The 20,725-nt window shown below is 44.9% G+C and overlaps 1 protein-coding gene across 1 annotated transcript; it reads left to right on the top strand.

The window, feature by feature from the left end:
* The first annotated feature begins 5,954 nt into the window (after positions 1 to 5,954).
* Positions 5,955 to 19,092, top strand: LOC120989845 (olfactory receptor 1496-like). The gene is made up of 3 exons (XM_040418207.1): positions 5,955 to 6,010; positions 17,487 to 17,568; positions 18,169 to 19,092. Exons 1-3 carry the CDS (start codon positions 5,955 to 5,957, stop codon positions 19,090 to 19,092), a joined length of 1,062 nt encoding a protein of 353 aa, XP_040274141.1.
* Positions 19,093 to 20,725: the final 1,633 nt, after the last annotated feature.

Raw genomic sequence — 20,725 nt, 5'->3', positions numbered from 1 at the left:
TCCAGTGGTTATAGGATACATGTGTTTGTGAGCTGGCTATGTTCTCATCTTCCTATGTCATCACTTCCTGTATGTCATCACTTTCTGTATCCTTGTTTTGGGCCAGCCCCTTTTACACCTTTTGTTAGTAAATAAAAGAAACAGACTGGGCAGGGAGGGGAGGAGGAGTGCTCAGCAAGAATTCAAGCAAGATGGTAACACCTGTGTCTGACTCTGACGGCAATTGAGGTTTTTACCTTTCCTTACACATAGACATTGGAGAGCAGATTTATAATATTAATATTTCAATAACAAAGCCTGGACAGCAGTCATGGAGATGTCTATGCTGAACCACCAGAAGCACTGTAGTGTGTTCAGCTTCGACCTGGAAGGAGTGTGTCTGAAGTATGTTCTAAAAACAATTAAAGAGCAAACAGCAACTATTGTAGTGTGATTAGAGACAGGGAAAGAATATAAATAAAATTGTATACATTTTAGGGAACTTGATCAGGGAAACTTTTGAGGGAGTGAGGGGCTGATGACACTAATCTTAAGCTATTTGCTGCTGAAGCACCTCAGGCTTGCAGTTCTACATTACAAGACCAACCCCCTGCAAGAAAAACAAAACAAAACATTTTTTTTCTATTTTTTTAAACCCTAAGATTGTACAATTCATTATTGGATCACTGAGATGTGCAGCGTTGAAACATAACTTTTAATCAAATAATTAAAAAAGGCATAGAATAGAATAGTAAAAATAGGAACAAAATATCCCAGTGTGGGAAAAATCAGGTGACCCTGTGAAAAAGGAAAGCCTGTGCAGGAAAATGTGAAATAACCTTGGGTGATGTCTTACTGATGGACCCAGATGGCCCCAGAGATGTCCCATACAGTGGAAAGTGCAATGGGTTCAGGATGAGACAATCACAGTGTATCCATGGGTCAGATGTTCCCAGGATCTGGCTCATATAATAATCATGGATCCATCTACTGAATGGCACTGTGGTACATAGTTCCAACAGGGCATACAGGCCTCTGAGCGATGGTGGAGCTGTACTGTCGAGCAGAGGGTTAACGCTAGGATACTGGTAAAGTCCCTGTGCACCCACTATTGCCAACCTCTTCCTTCGCTGGTGGGGAAAATAAGTTATCTTTGGGGAGGTGGATGGAAAGATGGTTATCACTAGAGATGAGCAAAGTTTTAAAAAATTTGTTAGATAGAGAACCTGTTCTGTTACACGCTGATGCAAATAGTGGCCCAATGAAATAGTAGAGAGGGTGACAGCAGTAAGATTGTGTTGACATCATTGTTTATGACTTTTTATATTTCCCTTCTTATAATCCATTAGAAAAACAACTCCAAAAATAACAGATCCTGTTGAGAATCCACCTGCACATTGTCAGTATTTGGTCAGTAATTCATCAGTATTGGTAAGGCCAAATAAACAGGAGTGGGTCGAAAAAACAGAGATGACACGTGATGTGAATATTTGCATTGTCTTCTGTGTTTTGTACCCACTCCTGCTTTTGGCTTTTTAAATCATAAGCAAATCATGATGCAAAATACTGACCGTGTATTAGAGGCCGTGGATGCTCCAAAGAGAGGATCCATTGTGTTTTTCATTTTTTCAGACAGATCAGAAGAAGGGTAAAATAAATAGTGATGCCAACAAGGCCAAAAAGGGACACTAGTGGCCCCATTACAGAGTGGTGAGAGTAGAAACAGCATGAAGAGCCTGGTCACACAGTGGAGAGGGTGGAAATAGCATGAGGAGTCAACATAGTGGCCCAGTCACAGAGTGGTGAGGGTGAAAACAGCATGAGGAGTCAACATATTGGCTCCATCACAGAGTAGGGAGGGTGAAAACAGCATTAAGAATCAACACAGTGGCCCAGTCTCAGTGTGGTGAGGTGGGGGCAACAAACGGTGGCAGTAAAAGCGCAAGATTGTGGCAGTAAGAGAGGATGGCAGCAGAGGCAGCAGGTGTGTGGCTTGAGGCGGGTGGCAGCATCAGAATAGTAGCTGAAGTACATATACAGAAGTAATGGTCCATTAGTAATGGTTTTGGTGTGGCTGCCAGAATGATCCAGTCTGATGCATCAGGCACTGGCGTGTGGAAATCCTGGTTGATCCACGCCTGATTCATCTTTATAAAGGTTAGTTTCTCAACATTTTGTGTTGAAAGGCGAATTTTCTTTGCGGTAAATATGACCCCCGCTGCACTAAACACCCACTCTGATGAGACACTACTGTCTGGGCAGGATAGCTTTTCCAGGGCAAACTTGTCCAGTTGCAGCCATAAATCAAGTTTGGCTGCCCAGTAGTCCAGGGGATCTTGGTTTTGGGGTGGCAGGGTGCAATCCAAGTATGCCACCACCTGCTGTTTCAGGTTATGCTCCATATCCTGCTGCTGCTGGTGCTGGGTGGTTTCTTCAGTAGGTAGGTGAAGAAAAGTGCTCATTAGAGGCTCCAGACTTAAGTTGCTGCTGATGGAGCTGCTCCTGCCCTCCCACCCCTCATCCAGCAGTCAGGGCAGTGGAGCGTGAGAGCAGAGGGCCCCCTGGTCAGACTCTGAGGATGGGTGATGGGGCACATAGGCAGTGGCCGACTGACTACATAGGAGATTTCGATAGAAGTTAATTTTTTATCCTCAACTTTGCAGGTGCAAGAGAGGCCCCCATTTTGGACTAGTAGTGAGGGTCTAACATGGTGGATAGCCAATAGTCACCCCTCCGCCAAATGTTGATGATACGGCTGTCACTACGCAAGCAACTAAGCATGCATCTGCCCATTTGCACAAGGGACTCTGGACTTCCTGCCTCTGTTTCCACTGCATACTGCCATGGTGTGTCGGGGTTATCTGCCTTATCTTCCTTATCTCCTTCCAGCTCCTCATGCTCCTTTCCTGTCACTTGTGCAGATAAACCACCCATTTCTCTGCACATTGCTTGTGTGTGAATATTCTTCTCCTCCTCCACCATTTCAGCCCCCACAAGGATCATGTGGCCTTGAGATGTAGATGCCACATGTCCTATCCCCTGGCCAGCCAGATTTATCATCATCTGCTCCAGGATGTGAAGGAATGGAATGACTGGTAGTAATAAAGTGGCTTTCTTAAAGAGTCTGAGCAAACAGCAGGTGTCACACATGAGCTGCCACTGGCTAACGTCGAAGTTACACAGGAGAATGCTCCTGTCCGCCTGCATCATCAAAAAATTGTTTACGGCCTTCCTCTGCTCATTTAATTAGTCCAACATGTGGAGGCTGGAGTTCCAACTTGTGGAAACATCACATATGAGGCCATTTTGGGGAACGCTATTCTGCCTTTGCAGTTGAAGGAGGGAGTTTTTTGCAGTGCAAGAGTAGCTGAACAGAAATGCATGCACAGTTTCCTGGCCATTTTCAAGATGTCTTGCAGTTGGTGGAAGACTTCAAGAACCACTTTACAACCAGACTAAAGAGTCCTCCATGCATGGTGCATGGGTCAGACCTCCTTGATGCAGTGCTGACACAATGTTCTTCCCATAATCGGTGACCATGGGTACTATCTTCAGTTGGTGAGGAGAGAGCCAGGATTTGAATTCTTATTGAAGCACTCAGAGCAGTTCCTCCCCAGTGTGACTCTGTTCGCCCAGGTAAACCAGGTGCAGAACAGTGTGACACCTCCATGCTATGCATAGGTTGTATGCTGGAGGAGCAGTCAGAACTGTGCCTACAGTGGAGGCTGAGGACAAGGTAGAGGATGAGGATGCAGGGGAGGACATTGGCGCCAAAATCACAGCATGATAATGGCGGCATTGCCATCATCTGGCCAAGTTGGAGGTGTGCCTTGGCAGGAACCACATTTCTCCAGCGGGCCGTAAAGGACAAATATTGTCCTTGACCATAGTTACAGCTCCACACGTCGGCACTGCTGTGAACTGTACCAGACACCGACAGGATCGAGGACTGGCTCAACATACTGTATGTGTGCAGGGCTTGTGTAACGCCCCAGAGTAACATTACCACTCCTAAGCCCTGCTTCTATCTGTGTATGCTAATATATGTCATCTTTATTTCAGGTCCAATTGTAGTGTCCCACTCCAGGTGGATGTTAACACTCCAAAATTGTCTGTGCCATCCTATGTCATTTTGCACTATTTATTGTATTTTCCTTTGTCAATGCTGCTAAATTCAAATTTCAGGCTGGTGAATGCATTACATACATCCAACACTAGAGGTCTCTGTAACACCATTTATATAGGTCAGCCAGAGGAAGTTAGTGAGAGGAGAGAGATTAGGAGTGAGGAGGAGAGGAGAGGAGACAGACTTGGCTCTGTCCTCCTGGGCCGAACCCAGGGGACCATACTACCGCATCCTTTGTAGTCCAAGACTAGGGCTTATTGATCCTTTACTGTAATATCCCTTCCAGGGATCCCTTCTGGGGATTAAGAGAATAATTGCTGTATCTTGTGCAACCTTTTCAAAGAATGGAGCAGAGAGTTTGCCTGCCATAAGGGAGACCGCCCTTGGGTTGCTGAATCACTGAAGCACTAAATATTGCTGAATTGCTAAGTGCAGAATATTAAGTTACAGAGGATCTACACTATATTGAAAGGCTGAGTAACCAGAGCAAGATCAGGAACCAAATATAGTAAGATCATCACTTCTACACAGTTGAGCTGGAAACCTACCTACACCACCTCACTAAGCCTGCTATTGGGATTTGCAGTTCTACCATCTTGATGTATGACAAAGTGCTGCTATTAGATGATACTTATTGCAAGATTACAATTTACAAGTAAAGTTCTCATTTGGTTCAACTACTGCCTCCCTCATCATTCCACTTCATCTCCTAATTGCACCTCATGACGCTGTCACGAACACAGGGAAGTTCTTGCTGGACATATTCCTGTGCACTGGGTTGGAAAAAGAGGGAAACATGGCGTCAGAGCCCGAGTTAGCAAGTGAGTCTGGCGATCCACTGGAGGATACTCGGAGTGAGGAGCTGCCGCCCTACCCCTATCCACAGCCAGAAGGAGGAAACTGGAGTTACCAGTGAGCCATCAAGGAACCTGTAGTTGAGAAACCATGAGCCCCCGAAAGACAGGCCAGGTTTGGGACACCTAACCCCCTGTGGCAGACATTAATGGCAGAGGTACTGTATGTGCTGCTGCTATCGCCAAGACCAATAAGACCAAGGTCTACGTCGAGGAGATTACCAAGCGGCTGATAGAACACCCGGAGGAATGTCAACCTCAGCTGGAGAGGCAAGTGTGAGTTGTGCTGTGGTTTGACAAAGAAATGGGATTCAGATTTCTAAAAGACCAGGTTACGGGCAGAGACTATTTTGTAAATCGACGGTCTGTAAAGAGGGTCTGCCCCCCCGATCAGCTACATAACCTCCAGTTGGGAGAGTCAGTTGAATTTACTCTCGCAGAGGGCCTCAGAGGTCCGTACACTACTGCAGTATCCCGACCTCAACCAGAGCCAGAAAACTGGGAGGAGCCTGATGACTGCACGGAGACCAACAGTGAACTAGCATCCCCACCAGCGCCTATCCGGGCCACGTACCAGCAGAAAGCCTCCTTCATTGGTCCTAATATCTTCTGGCAGCTGACAACAGTGGAGGTGGGAGCTAGGCCTTATCCGTTGCCCGACCTTAGCAGGAGGGCCGAAGATATCGCTGTAGCCAAAGCCAGGGAAAGATTCAGAGCCTATCAAGAAGGCCAGCAACAACTCGCAGTACAACAGCAGCTGGGTGTTGGGGGGCGTGGTCGCCCAGGGAATAACAACGATCCCCAAGGGCTGGAGCCTGAACCCCCTGCGCACAAGCCAGAGTCGGAATCCACCGCTGCAGATACTCGTAGCGCAAGCGGAGACCAGAGAAACTATCTTATACCCGAAGTTCTGTGACTCACGATAAATTGGATGAACTGGCTTAGTTCCTGATGAATTACAAACCTTCGCCCCCATCTGGTGATTTCCCGTGGTGATGATCCCCCTTGCTATCCAACTGAAGGAGGAGGATACCAAAGAAGACACCTATTTGTAAGTAGGCCGGATGGCCCTACTACTAAAAAAATAAAATAAATGTATGTTCCACAGTGAGCTCTAGACATTTAAACAGTTAGGACTCTTGCTTGTTGCACCTTTGGTGGTAGTTTACAAAAAGCCACTTCAGAGCCTACTGGCCATTTAAAAGAAAAAACTATTAAGGACTCACCTGCTGGAAATCCACAGTGCAAGAATCCCCTAATTGCGCAATTTTGTTTTTGTTGCGCCATTGTTTCCCTTTTTTTCCCCCCTTCTCAGGTTATCTGAGAACGTTAACTTTGATCAAGTTATGTAACGTTCAAGCTAAGTACCAAGAAGGACATTTTCTGTGCCTATTTTATGCAATACACATGTTCACAATACCAGAACTTTTTACACCTTATTGTATGACAAATGTTTTATAAATCAATGAGTTGGACTTTGCCCAATGGATTTTGCTATGGACTGTATTATTTACTTATGAATCACTGCCCATTTTGTCACCGTCAAGCAAAGAATAGAGTACAATGCCCATTATTACTGATGATCGAGTATGCTCGGCACATGGTGGTACTCGGCCGAGTACCACATGTGCTCGAGCGCCATGCTCGAGTCTCCTCCCCGCACATTTCTTGGCTGCTACACAGCCAATAAATGTGCAGGTAAGTAATGCCCTCACTAGCTACTGGTATTAGACTGATTGGCTGGCCGGAACGCGCCATCGGGTGCTATATAGCACCCGATGACGCAAGTTCGGCTCATTCGTAGTCAGGGAGAGCTGAGCATAGGAAGGGACAGAGAGTGTAGTGAGTATAATTGAATATTTTTTTGTACAAAAACATTTAAAAGACCCAAAAGTCTTCGTAAGGACTATTGTGTGTGACAGCAGCATTACATGTTTGTAGCGAAACCTGCACTAAATTGCTCAGTGTTAGGGAGAGCTGTGCATAGACAGTGTAGGGAGTGTAATAGGAACATTTTTATACAAAAAAACTTTTCAGAGACCCAAAAGTCCTTTTAAGAACTATTGTGTGTGACAGCAGCAATATATATTTTTAAGGCATCCTGCGTTAAATACCGTGTAATAGGCCGCTGTGGAAAGTTAAATTATTTGCGCCACATCTCCTGTGTAAAGTGTGCGCATCCCTAAAATATCAGTAACATCCAGTGCACTTTTTCCGTAGACGATGTCCGCTGCGGACAGTTAAATTATCCGTGCCACATCTCCTGTTTAAAGTGTGCGCATCCCTAAAATATCAGTGACATCCAGTGCACTTTTTTCCGTAGACACTGCGAACAGTGACATTACCTGTGGTTCCTGTCCTGTATAACGTTTACTAAGCACAAATGCCTTTGTAAAATTTTTTGCGCATACACTTCCAAATCCCACACTCGGATATTCCAGGAACTCTTTTCATCGCCATTACTTGATTTGGCCTTCTCGCCAAGCACTGAGGTTGTGGTTAGGTCAACAACTCAGGTGGATGATCAGAGTGAGGAAGTGGAAGAGGAGGTGTTGGACGATGAGGTCACTGACCCAACCTGGGAAAGTGGAAAGGCGAGCGAGGACAGCAGTACAGAGGGATCTGCAGCACCATAACAGGCTGGAAAAGGCAGTGGGGTGGCAAAAGGGAGAAGGCGGGCCACTCCAAACCAGTCCCCAGCCGCCACTATTTTTTAAGGTGTTCCGTGCCCACCTTCCACCAACATGTGTCCCGTAACATCACACATGCCCTGACTAACGTAGTTACTGGGAAGGTCCACTTAACCACGGACACATAGACAAGTGCATTCGGCCAGGGACGCTACATTTCCCTGACGGCACAATGGATGAATGTTGTGGAGGCCGGAAGCGAGTCTTACCCTGGAATGGCACAGGTGCTACTGACTAGTGATGGACAAACATCTGCCGGGCAAGTTCGCGGCGGGTCCCATTCATTTTAATGGCAGGCGAACCAGAAACACCTTCACCTTCAGCTCATATTTGCAGCCAAGAAATAATTACTAGAAGTGCAAAAATAGTCCCATACCATTTGCGATCTCCATTCATTATTTTTTTCAATGCAAAATATCGGCAATATAATTTTCGCGTACGCGCATGCGCAAATGCACTATACAGTACCCAAATGCAGTATAAAGAACTTATATTGGTATATAACACCCCGCTTCAATCATTTTTTTTTGGGGAGGACTGGTATATCATACCAGTAGAAATTATTTGTTCCAATAACGCTTGTCCCTCTATATACCTGCAGTATCGCAGCAGAACCGCACACAACTGCCGCACAATACAAATGCACTATAATATACTTTCTAACATAGTAACATAGAAAGTACACAGAAGGCAATCCATTAGAATATACATGAAGATAAAACGTAACCTTTAATAATGTTACTATGAGGGTCCATTCACACGTCTGTAAGTGTTTTGCGGATCCGCAAAACAAGGACACAGGCAATGTGGGGGTATGTCCATGTGCTGAAACGTCTCAATTGGCTGTCCTGTACCACCGGATGGATGTGTCATGGGTCAAAGTTCTTCACAATGTAAAAGAATATGGCGGGCGCGAATATCACCATATGTTCGCATGTTCGGCGAATCGCGAACAGGTAAAGTTCCCCGCGAAACGACCGCTGGGCAAACCGCAAGGCTATCTCTATTCCCATGCACCCTTTCACCACAAACAAGGGTATATGGTTGAATCTTCCTTTTCTCATCCTCTTTCTCCTCTTCCATCATATCAATACATGCGTATTCGACGCATACAGGGAGTGCAGAATTATTAGGCAAGTTGTATTTTTGAGGATTAATTTTATTATTGAACAACAACCATGTTCTCAATGAACCCAAAAAACTCATTAATATCAAAGCTGAATATTTTTGGAAGTAGTTTTTAGTTTGTTTTTAGTTTTAGCTATTTTAGGGGGATATCTGTGTGTGCAGGTGACTATTACTGTGCATAATTATTAGGCAACTTAACAAAAAACAAATATATACCCATTTCAATTATTTATTTTTACCAGTGAAACCAATATAACATCTCAACATTCACAAATATACATTTCTGACATTCAAAAACAAAACAAAAACAAATCAGTGACCAATATAGCCACCTTTCTTTGCAAGGACACTCAAAAGCCTGCCATCCATGGATTCTGTCAGTGTTTTGATCTGTTCACCATCAACATTGCGTGCAGCAGCAACCACAGCCTCCCAGACACTGTTCAGAGAGGTGTACTGTTTTCCCTCCTTGTAAATCTCACATTTGATGATGGACCACAGGTTCTCAATGTGGTTCAGATTAGGTGAACAAGGAGGCCATGTCATTAGATTTTCTTCTTTTATACCCTTTCTTGCCAGCCACGCTGTGGAGTACTTGGACGCGTGTGATGGAGCATTGTCCTGCATGAAAATCATGTTTTTCTTGAAGGATGCAGACTTCTTCCTGTACCACTGCTTGAAGAAGGTGTCTTCCAGAAACTGGCAGTAGGACTGGGAGTTGAGCTTGACTCCATCCTCAACCCGAAAAGGCCCCACAAGCTCATCTTTGATGATACCAGCCCAAACCAGTACTCCACCTCCACCCTGCTGGCGTCTGAGTCGGACTGGAGCTCTCTGCCCTTTACCAATCCAGCCACGGGCCCATCCATCTGGCCCATCAAGACTCACTCTCATTTCATCAGTCCATAAAACCTTAGAAAAATCAGTCTTGACGTTTCAGCTTGTGTGTCTTGTTCAGTGGTGGTCGTCTTTCAGCCTTTCTTACCTTGGCCATGTCTCTGAGTATTGCACACCTTGTGCTTTTTGGCACCCCAGTGATGTTGCAGCTCTGAAATATGGCCAAACTGGTGGCAAGTGGCATCTTGGCAGCTGCACGCTTGACTTTTCTCAGTTCATGGGCAGTTATTTTGCGCCTTGGTTTTTCCACACGCTTCTTGCGACCCTGTTGACTATTTTAAATGAAACGCTTGATTGTTCGATGATCACTCTTCAGAAGCTTTGCAATTTTAAGAGTGCTGCATCCCTCTGCAAGATATCTCACTATTTTTGACTTTTCTGAGCCTGTCAAGTCCTTCTTTTGACCCATTTTGCCAAAGGAAAGGAAGTTGCCTAATAATTATGCACACCTAATATAGGGTGTTGATGTCATTAGACCACACCCCTTCTCATTACAGAGATGCACATCACCTAATATGCTTAATTGGTAGTAGGCTTTCGAGCCTATACAGCTTGGAGTAAGACAACATGCATAAAGAGGATGATGTGGTTAAAATACTCATTTGCCTAATAATTCTGCACGCAGTGTATAATGCCCTCGTATATATGCACTTTGCATATAATTTTTTAAAGGGTCAGCTCACCAGGAGGCCCTTGCAGATAATTTTTTAGAGGGTCAGCTCATCAACAGGCCCTCGCGTATAATGTTTCACAGTGTCAGCTCACCAGCAGGCCTTCACCTACAATCTTTTACAGGGTCAGCTCACCTGAAGGCTCTTGCATATAAGGTTTTAGAGTGTGAGCTTACCTGCAGGCCCTCACCTACTTACAACCTTTTAGAGGGTCAGCTCACCAGCAGGCCCGCCCCTAAAATCTTTTACAGGGTCAGCTCACCTGAAGGCCATCGCATATAATGTTTTAGAGGGTGAGCTCACCTGCAGGCCCTAACCTACAACCTTTTAGAGGGTCTGCTCACCAGCAGGCTTGCACCTAAAATCTTTTACAGGGTCAGCTTACCTGTAGGCCTTTGCATATAATTTTTTACAGGGTCAGTTCACTTGCAGGCCTTCATCTACAATCTTTTACAGGGTCAGCTCACCTGTAGGCCCATGCAAATAATTTTTTTACTGGGTCAGCTCACCAGCAGGAACCGGGAGATGGAAAAAGATGCTTGGTCGGTCCTCCTACTTCAAATTTAGGGCACTGCGCGTGCAATCTAATGTGCCACCAGATATGAGAGGTGTGTTAAGTAGTACAATTGTTATCAGTTTAATCCCTGTTACGTCCCCTATCAGGGGACGTGTATATGGAATCGATTTTAGGAACCGGGAGATGGAAAAAGATGCTTGGTCGGTCCTCCTACTTCAAATTTGGGGCACTGCGTGTGCAATCTAATGTGCCACCAGATATGAGTGGTGTGTTAAGTAGTACAATTCTTATCAGTTTAATCCCTGTTACGTCCCCTATCAGGGGACGTGTATATGGAATCGATTTTAGGAACCAGGAGATGGAAAAAGATGCTTGGTCGGTCCTCTTAATTCCAATTTGGGGCACTGCGCGTGCGCTGTGTAATGTACTGTGCAATCCCAATATGTGTGGTGTGTTAAGTAGTACTATTCCTATCAGTTTAATCCCTGTTACGTCCACTAGTATTATTATTATTATAAGGTGTGTTAAGTAGTACTATTCCTATCAGTTTAATCCCTGTTATGTCCCCTATCAGGGGACTGGTATATGGAATCGATTTTAGGAGCCGGGAGATGGAAAAAGATGCTTGGTCGGTCCTCCTACTTCCAATTTGGGGCAATGCGCGTGCAATCTAATGTGCCACCAGATATGTGTGGTGTGTTAAGTAGTACTATTCCTATCAGTTTAATCCCTGATACGTCCCCTATCAGGGGATGTGTATATGGAATCGATTTTAGGAACCGAAGATGGAAAAAGATGCTTGGTCGGTCCTCCTACTTCCAATTTGGGGCACTGCGCGTGCAATGTACTGTGCCACCAGATAGGAGTGGTGTGTTAAGTAGTACTATTCTTATCAGTTATATCCCTGTTACGTCCCCTATCAGGGGACGTGTATGGAAAAGATTTTAGACAACCGCAAAGAGTTGTCAATAGTTGACACACTCATGACATAAATTTTATACCTCTATTCGTCAATCTTGGTGTAGTGATGACTGTGCTCGTGCGCACATTTGGGAGATTGCAGGCGATGGGGGTTTTTCAAAGCCTATGGTCGTGCTGAGGTAGTTCAGTGACAGTTAAGTGACCCAGAAAACAATGATTCTGCAGTGTGGGCCCATTGTTGGCCTAGTAGGCTTTAATGATCACCTTAGATGATCACAAAGAAAATTAATGTTTTTTCTATGCAAAATTATCCAGCCGATCGCTTTTGGTCTGTTCACAATAAAAAAAACGACCTTATCATCTGGGGTGTGCCAACATTGCCATTGCCAACACACTCATAGAGGTGGTCGCTTCATTGTGATACGCAAGCCCCTTCACCACAACAAGGTAACGATCACGAAGGGGAATTGACACATGTATGTGCCTTTTTTTTTGTTTGGTTTTTGAAGCCACAGTGCAGCATCAGAGTCCAGAAAAATTAGGCATGTACACATGCTTGAAAAATTAGATATTGTTGCAGCCAGAAAAATTTATGTTTGTTTCCCAGGCAGAAAGTGCCCTAAAACGATGCGGCTTGAACCCTAGTTGGTGGCGGATAAGTCACGCAAGTCATCCGGCATTCAGAGATAAAATACAGCAGCGTGTGGACCATTTTTAGCCCAAGACAGCTCATCTCATCAGGCCTTTTTTAGTCAAATGTATCGCCCACTGTCAGTCCCTTTGGGATCCATCCCTCATTCATCTTAATAAAGGTGAGGTAATCTAGACTTTTTTGACCTAGGCGACTTCTCTTCTCAGTGACAATACCTCCTGCTGCACTGAAGGTCCTTTCTGACAGGACACTTGAAGCGGGGCAGGCCAGAAGTTCTATCGCAAATTGGGATAGCTCAGGCCACAGGTCAAGCCTGCACACCCAGTAGGCAAGGGGTTCATCGCTCCTCAGAGTGTCGATATCTGCAGTTAAGGCGAGGTAGTCTGCTACCTGTCGGTCGAGTCGTTCTCTGAGGGTGGACCCCGAAGGGCTGTGGCGATGCGTAGGACTTAAAAAGCTCTGCATGCCCTCCATCAACAACACATCTGTAAATCGTCCTGTCCTTGCCGGCGTGGTCGTGGGAGGAGGAGGATTACTTTCACCTCTTCCCCTGTTAGATTCCCGTTGTGCTGTGACATCACCCTTATACACTGTGTAAAGCATACTTTTTAATTTATTTTGGAACTGCTGCATCCTTTCCGACTTGCGGTAATTCGGTAACATTTCCGCCACTTTCTACTAATACCGGGGGTCTAGTAGCGTGGCCACCCAGTACAGGTCGTTCTCCTTCAGCCATTTTATACGAGGGTCCCTCTACAGGCACGACAGCATGAAAGACCCCATTTGCACAAGGTTGGATGCCGAGCTACTCATGTCCTGTTCCTCGTCCTCAGTGATCTCACTGAAAATATGTTCTTCCCCCCAGCCACGTACAACACCACGGGTACCAGATAGGTGACAACGAGCACCCTGGGATGCCTGTTGTGGTTGGTCTTCCTCCTCCTCCTCAAAGCCACATTCCTACTCTGACTCCTCTTCCTCACAATCCTCTTCCAGCGTTGCCGCAGGTCCAGCAAGCGATACTGATAAGGCTGTTTCTGGTGGTGATGGTGACCACAACTCATCCTCTTCACGCTCATCTATGGCATGATCCAGCACTCTTCGCAGGGCACGCTCCAGGAAGAAAACAAATGGGATGATGTAGCTGATGGTGCCTTCGGTGCGACTGACTAGGTTTGTCACCTCTTCAAAAGGACGCATGAGCCTACAGGCATTGCGCATGAGCGTCCAGTAACGTGGCAAAATAATTCCCAGCTCCGCAGAGGCTGTTCTAGCACCCCGGTCATAAAAATACTCGTTGACGGCTTTTTCTTGTTGGAGCGGGTGGTCGAACATTAGGAGTGTTAAATTCCAACGTGTCGGGCTGTCGCAAATCAAGCGCCTCACTGGCATGTTGTTTCGCCGCTGGATATCTGAAAAGTGCGCCATGGCCATGTAGGAACGCCTGAAATGGCCACACACCTTCCTGGCCTGCTTGAGGATGTCCTGTAAGCCTGGGTACTTATGCACAAAGCGTTGTACAATCAGATTACACACATGTGCCATGCACGGCACATGTGTCAACTTGCCCAAATTCAATGCGCCAACAAATTGCTTCCGTTGTCACACACCACTTTGCCGATCTCCAGTTGGTGCGGAGTCAGCCACTGATCCACCTGTGCGTTCAAGGCGGACAGGAGTGCTGGTCCGGTGTGACTCTCTGCTTTCAGGCAAGTCAACCCCAAGACGGCGTGACACTGCCGTATCCGGGATGTCGAATAGCCCCTGGGGAGCTGGGGGGGTGCCGTTGATGTGGAGCAAGACGCAGCAGCAGCAGAGGACTCAGCCGAGGAGGTTATGGAAGAGGATGGAGTAGGAGGAGTAGAGGAGGTGGCAGCAGGCCTGCCTGGAAGTCGTGGCGGTGTCACCAACTCCTCTGCAGAGCCACGCATTCCATGCTTGGCAGCTGTCAGCAGGTTTACCCAATGCACAGTGTAGGTGATATACCTGCCCTGACTGTGCTTTGCAGACCAGGTATCAGTGGTCAGATGGACCCTTGCCCCAACACTGTGTGCCAGACATGCCATTACTTCCTTTTGCACAATCGAGTACAGGTTGGGGATTGCCTTTTGTGAAAAGAAATTTCGGCCGGGTACCTTCCACTGCGGTGTCCCAATAGCTAAAAATTTTTTGAACGCCTCAGACTCCACCAGCTTGTTCAGTCAAATCAGCTGTCAGACGCCAGGCACGGGGGTGACTTTGTGACATTGGCTTCTTACGCTCAAACATGTCCTTGTCAGACACCTGACTGTGGACAGATGAGCAGGAACTGCTCAAGGCGAGAGACGGAGTGGCGGATGGTTGAGAGGGGCAAGGAGGACAGCAGTGGTTGACGTGGCTGAAGATGCTGGACCAGGAGGAGGATGGCGGCTTTGAGTTTGTGTGCTGCTTGTACTCATGTGTTGATCCCATAGGCGTTTGTGATTTGCGATTATGTGCCTTCGCAAAGCAGTTGTACCGAGGTGGGTGTTGGACTTCCCACGACTCAGTTTCTTTTGGCACAGGTTGCAAATGGCACCGCTCTTGTCAGAGGCAGACACACACAAAAATGCCACACTGCTGAGCTCTGCAATGACGGCATTCTGGTGGTGGCAACAGCATGCGTTGATTGGCGTGCTGTCTGGCTGACCCCGTGTGCCGATGCATGCTGTCTGACTGTGCCACTAGCTCCTTGCGACAACCTCCCCCTGCTTCCAACTTGTCTCCTTCTCCTCTCTGTCTCCCCATCAGAACTTTCCCCCTGTTCTTCTTCTCTTCAAGCGGGCACCCACGTGACATCCACAGACACATAGTCATCATCAACCGCTTCACTTGTATCTGACAACTCAGCAAAGGAAGCAGCAGCGGGTACAACATCATCATCATCACACCGTACGTCCATGTGTGTAATGCTGCCTGACTGAGACATATCCCTGTTATCTACATCCTCTGACAATAATGGTTGCGCATCACTCATTTCTTCCAAATGATGTGTAAATAACTCCTCTGACAGATCAAGTGAAGCGGCTGTGGTGCTAGTGTTGGTGGTGGCGGCAGGCGGGCGAGTGGGAATTTGAGAGGTGCCCGAAACTGAGCTGGAGGAGGATGGTGCGTCAAGGTTCAGAGCGGAAGCTGTAGAAGATTGGGTGTCCTGTGTTAGCCAGTCAACTATGTCCTCAGAACTTTTCGAGTTCAGCGTACGTGGCCTCTGAACACTGGGCATTATTCTAGGGCCAAAGGAAATCACAGCACCACGACCACGACGGCCCCTGCGGGGTGGCCTGCCTCTGCCTGTCATTTTTTTTTAGATTAGTTAAGTTGTACTATGCGTGCAAGCTACTGTGACACCAGATATGAGTTGCGCTGGTGACACTCTGCACTTGCAGCTGGGCCTTAAACACACAAACACGTGCAGGCAACTGGCTGCTATTTATTCACAGTCAAAATTGTTGTTTTTATTTAAATGGAATCGAATGTGACACCAGATTTGAGTTGCGCTGGTGACACTGTGCACTTGCAGGGCATGAAACACACGCGCGTGCCTGCAACTGACTGCTATTATATTACAGTCAAAAAAAAATATATATATTTTTTTAAATGCAAGCTACTGTGACACCAGATATGAGTGGTGGCACTGGGCAAGTGGGCACAGTATACGCTGTGAGCCTGACACACACGCAGGAAGGCAACTACAATTAGATTACACAGGGGAAAAAAAAGCAGACTGATGTTCTAGCCCTAAAAAGGGCTTTTTGGGGTGCTGTCCTTACAGCAGAGATCAGATGAGTCTTTCAGGACTGTAGTGGACACTGAATACACTGGCCTAGCTATCGATTTCCCTATTAAATCAGCAGCAGCAGCACTGTCCCTCCTCTCACTAAGAATGCAGCTTCCGAATGAATCTAAAATGGATGCTGTCCAGGAGGTGGGAGGGTCTGGGAGGGCGGGTCTGCTGCTGATTGGCTGGAATGTGTCTGCTGACTGTGAGGTACAGGGTCAAAGTTTACACAATAATGACGAATAGGGGGCGGACTGAACATCGCATACGTTCGCCCGCCGCGGCGAACGCGAACAAGCGATGTTCGCCGGGAACTATTCACCGGCGAATAGTTCGGGACATCTCTATTCATCACTTATGTCACCCTCATGAGTCTCATGGCTGCCTCCCTGACCGCTCTCAACACCTGCTCCCACGTGACTCTCATTATCACTACTTGCACGCCTACAGGAGGAAGCAGCGTACCTATCCTCCAAATCTGCGCTGGGCAGTAGTTGCTTACTGTCCTCAGTAACATCTTCGTCTCTGAAAAGCGGAGCTGAGTCGGTAGCATAAAGCCCCCAAAAAAACAGGAGTGGATCCAAAACAGATATGACACGTGAATGGAATATTTGCATGTCTTCTGTGTTTTGTACCCACTCCTGCTTTTGGCTACCAAATCACAAGCCAATTCTAGACCATGTCATACATGCCTTACAGCTTCTCCAAAGATGGGATCCATTTTGTTTCTTATTTTTCCAACCTTCTGACAGATCAGAAGAAGGGTAAAATAAATGGTGATGTCAGCAAGGTCCAAAAGCGAAAATGTCTGCCCCGTCATAGAGTGGGGAGGGTGGGAACAGCATGAGAAGTCCAGTGGCCCAGTGACAGAGTGGTCAGGTGGCAGCAGCTTGAGGAGACCACAGAGTGGTGAGTTAGCAGCAGCATGAGGAGACCACAGAGTGATGAGTTGGCAGAAGCATGAGGACACCACAGCGTGGCCCATTGACAGAGTGTTGAGGTGGCAGCATCATGAGGAGACCACAGAGTAATAAGAATTAAACTAAGGCAGTAATTGATTTATTTTTATATTTCACCAATGACCAGAACACTAGAGACTCATCAGACAGCTGCAGAGACATCTCCAAGGAGTTCTTCTACCAGTCTCCTTGTCCTCTTTTTGTGCATAAAAAGACATTGTAGCTAATATACATCTGCCTGATAACCATGGAAGCTGAGGACACTGCTGTCTTGTATTGTCATCATTCTTCTCCAGAACTCATCTTACGAACAAAACTGAGGAAACGGCAAGAAAAGGAAACTTAAAAATGAATGCTGAGACCAAAGAGATATCCTATGTGAGTACAGTGAGGTACTCTCTTGTGTAACATATTAAAGAAATAGTTCTAAAGATTTCTTCTCACAAGTATTTGAAATACATTTATGTCAAAATAATTTTTTTTTTGCTTCTTGTAATCAAGAATTTAATCTTAAAAAGGAAAATTTGTGATCATTAAAATAAAATATAAAACTGATGTTAAATGCTCTTGGTAATTTTTGGCTAAACTTGTATTTTTTGTATATGTATGAACATCATTAAGTATAAATATCTACTGTATATGTTCTATCTTATGTAACCTGTTTTAAAGACTCAGCATTGGCTATATTATGAAAAAAAAAAACATTCAATAAAAAATCTATTATTTTTGAATCAATGCTGAAAAAACAGATCATGCACTTACATTGCTAGACTTCTTTGTAGGTCTGTTGGATCAGTTCTTCAATTTTAATTCTTAATGTAAATGGCAGAGTTAGATTCTCATGTGATATCAAGTATATGATGTAATATGCAGTATAATGTATTGTCCAGAACCTGAATCTGGAGATTCTAGTTATAATTTGTCTAAACAAAACCATAATGGTTCCTCCAGCATAACTTCTATCTCTTCTGAACACAGGAGAACAATCTGACTGTGGTCACTGAGTTTTTCCTCTTAGGCTTTCAAGTCAGCCAAGATTTAAGAATTTTCCTGTTCTGTCTTCTCCTGGTGGTTTACTGTGGGACAATATGTGGGAACGTATTGATCATCGCCCTGGTGTCTACCAGCAGAAATCTCCACACTCCAATGTACTTCTTCATCTCACAACTGTCCATCAGTGACATCATATTGACCACAGACATTGTCCCCAACCTTCTCTACATCCTACTGAATAATGGGGCGACCATTACTTTTATAGACTGCTTCACTCAGTTTTATTTTTTTGCTGCTGCAGAAAGTTTTGAATGTTTTATTCTCACTTTAATGTCTTATGACAGATATGTGGCCATCTGTAATCCCCTCCGTTATACTTCTATCATGACAAATCGACATTGTGTGATTTTGACCATCCTTTGTTGGTTGCTTGGGATTTCTAGTGTTTTGCTTTACATCATAACAATTGCAAAGCTAAACTTTTGTGGCCTAAACATCATTGACCATGTATTCTGTGATCTTATTCCCTTGCTAGAGCTTCCCTGTTCTGACACCTTCTTTATTCATTTGGAGATGTATTTACTAAGTGTTGTAACTGTATTTATACCAACCACAATCATTATAGTGTCTTATACGTATATTGTTAGCTCAGTCTTAAAGATCCCATCCAGTACTGGTAGACAGAAAGCCTTCTCCACTTGTAGCTCCCACCTCATTGTGGTCTCCATATTCTACTGGACTATGTTCAGTGTTTATGTCGCCCCAACAAAAGGCCTAACGCTCTCCATAAGTAAAATCCTATCTCTTCTATATACTGTCTTTACTCCTTTTATAAACCCCATTATATATAGCCTGAGAAATAAAGACATTAGGAAAGCCGTACAGGAAATATCTCATAAGTTTGTTTAACAGAACACTGTTTTTTCACTAGAGATTCTGTAGGCATAATCTTAACCCTTTCAATCCCCACCTTCCAAGAGCCATAATATATTTTTTCTTTATTGCTTTTACATAGTCATATGAGAACTTGATATTTTATTTTTTTTACAGAACAAATTGTACTTTCTACATCTTAGAAAACAAGCCCTCAAACAGTCAGTAGAAAAATTAAAAAGTTACGGTTCTCAGGTGATAGTCAGGCACAAACAGTTTAAAAAATATATATAAAATAGTTTTTTTGGTGTAAAATTAGTAAAGCATAAAATTACCAGATAAATTGGATATCACTGAAATCATACTGATCCACAGAAAAAAGATTATATTCTATATATGCCTTATGGTTAACTGTGTAAAGTCTAAAATTAAGAAAACAAACTCACATTTCTTTTTCCATTTTTATTCAAAACTTTGTACTCCCCACCCCTCACTCCTCCCTCTCAAAAAAAAAATGGGACAACTCAACTCAAATGTCACCTGTGTATTTATAAGTTCCATGTCTGCAGAACATCTCTCATAGTTATGAACAGCCATCTGTCACACCATCAACGATTAACAGATTTTATCCATTATGTTTATGTCGGACATTCCTCCAATATCGATTCCCTCAGTTTTCCTATAAAGAGGTAACGCAAGGACAGGACTTGAAGTGGTGGGGCTGCTTTTAAAGATCAGTTCTAATGTATAAATTAAAGATGTACACTGTGTTGCTCTTCATATAACGAGTTTTAGGACCGTATTAGTTTTATAACAACATAAACCATGAGAAATACATTTTTGGTATCTGGTTTTGTCTGTCTATCAATATAAGTATATATATCATAACTAGAGATGAGCGAATTTCTCAAAAATTCTATTCAGATGGTTTGCAGAAGTCCCCAAAAATATTTGATTCGATCTAAATTGATGTGTGATGAATCGCGTTAAAAACCATCTATTTCCTGGATGCGGAGAGCCTGTATAGTGATGTAGAACACTGTTCCTTGCAGTAACACACATAGGGAGTCTGCTTTGGCAGTGAAACAGTACTGTAAGTCAGTATGACATGCAGATAAAAGGCGTCACTCTTAGAATCACTGCACACTTCACTTATTTGGTCAGTAACAGGGACAAATGTGACCAAATAACTCAAATGTGAACTCAGTCTTACAGGTCAATGTTAGTGTCAAGAAGGAGCGTACTCCTTTTGCACCGTCGTCAGTTGATTTCACATAGATTTCCACAGAACCTGTTCTGTTACACGCGGAAACAAGTAGTGTTCCCATGACCGAGTGGTGAGGTGTCAACAGCATGAGGAGTCAACACAGTGGCCCAGTCACAGAGTGGTGAGGTTGGGGAATCGCATGAGGAATTGCATGAATTGTCAATAAATTTACAGAGTCGCGAGGGTGGGAATCACATGAGTCGTCAACACAGTGGCCTAGTCAGATATTAGTGAGGGTGGGAATTGCACGAGGAATAGCATGAGTCGTCAACACAGTGGTCCAGTCACAGAGTGGTGAGGGTAGGAATTGCATGAGAAATCGCATAAGCTTCCAACGTGTGATCGGCCACATCATCATCCACTACTGTCTGCTCATCACTTATGTCACCCTCACAAGTCTCA

This window comes from Bufo bufo, chromosome 1 (assembly GCF_905171765.1).
Source record: "Bufo bufo chromosome 1, aBufBuf1.1, whole genome shotgun sequence".
In the NCBI taxonomy this organism is placed as follows: Eukaryota; Metazoa; Chordata; class Amphibia; order Anura; family Bufonidae; genus Bufo; species Bufo bufo.
This window is presented reverse-complemented; position numbering and strand designations above follow the sequence as displayed.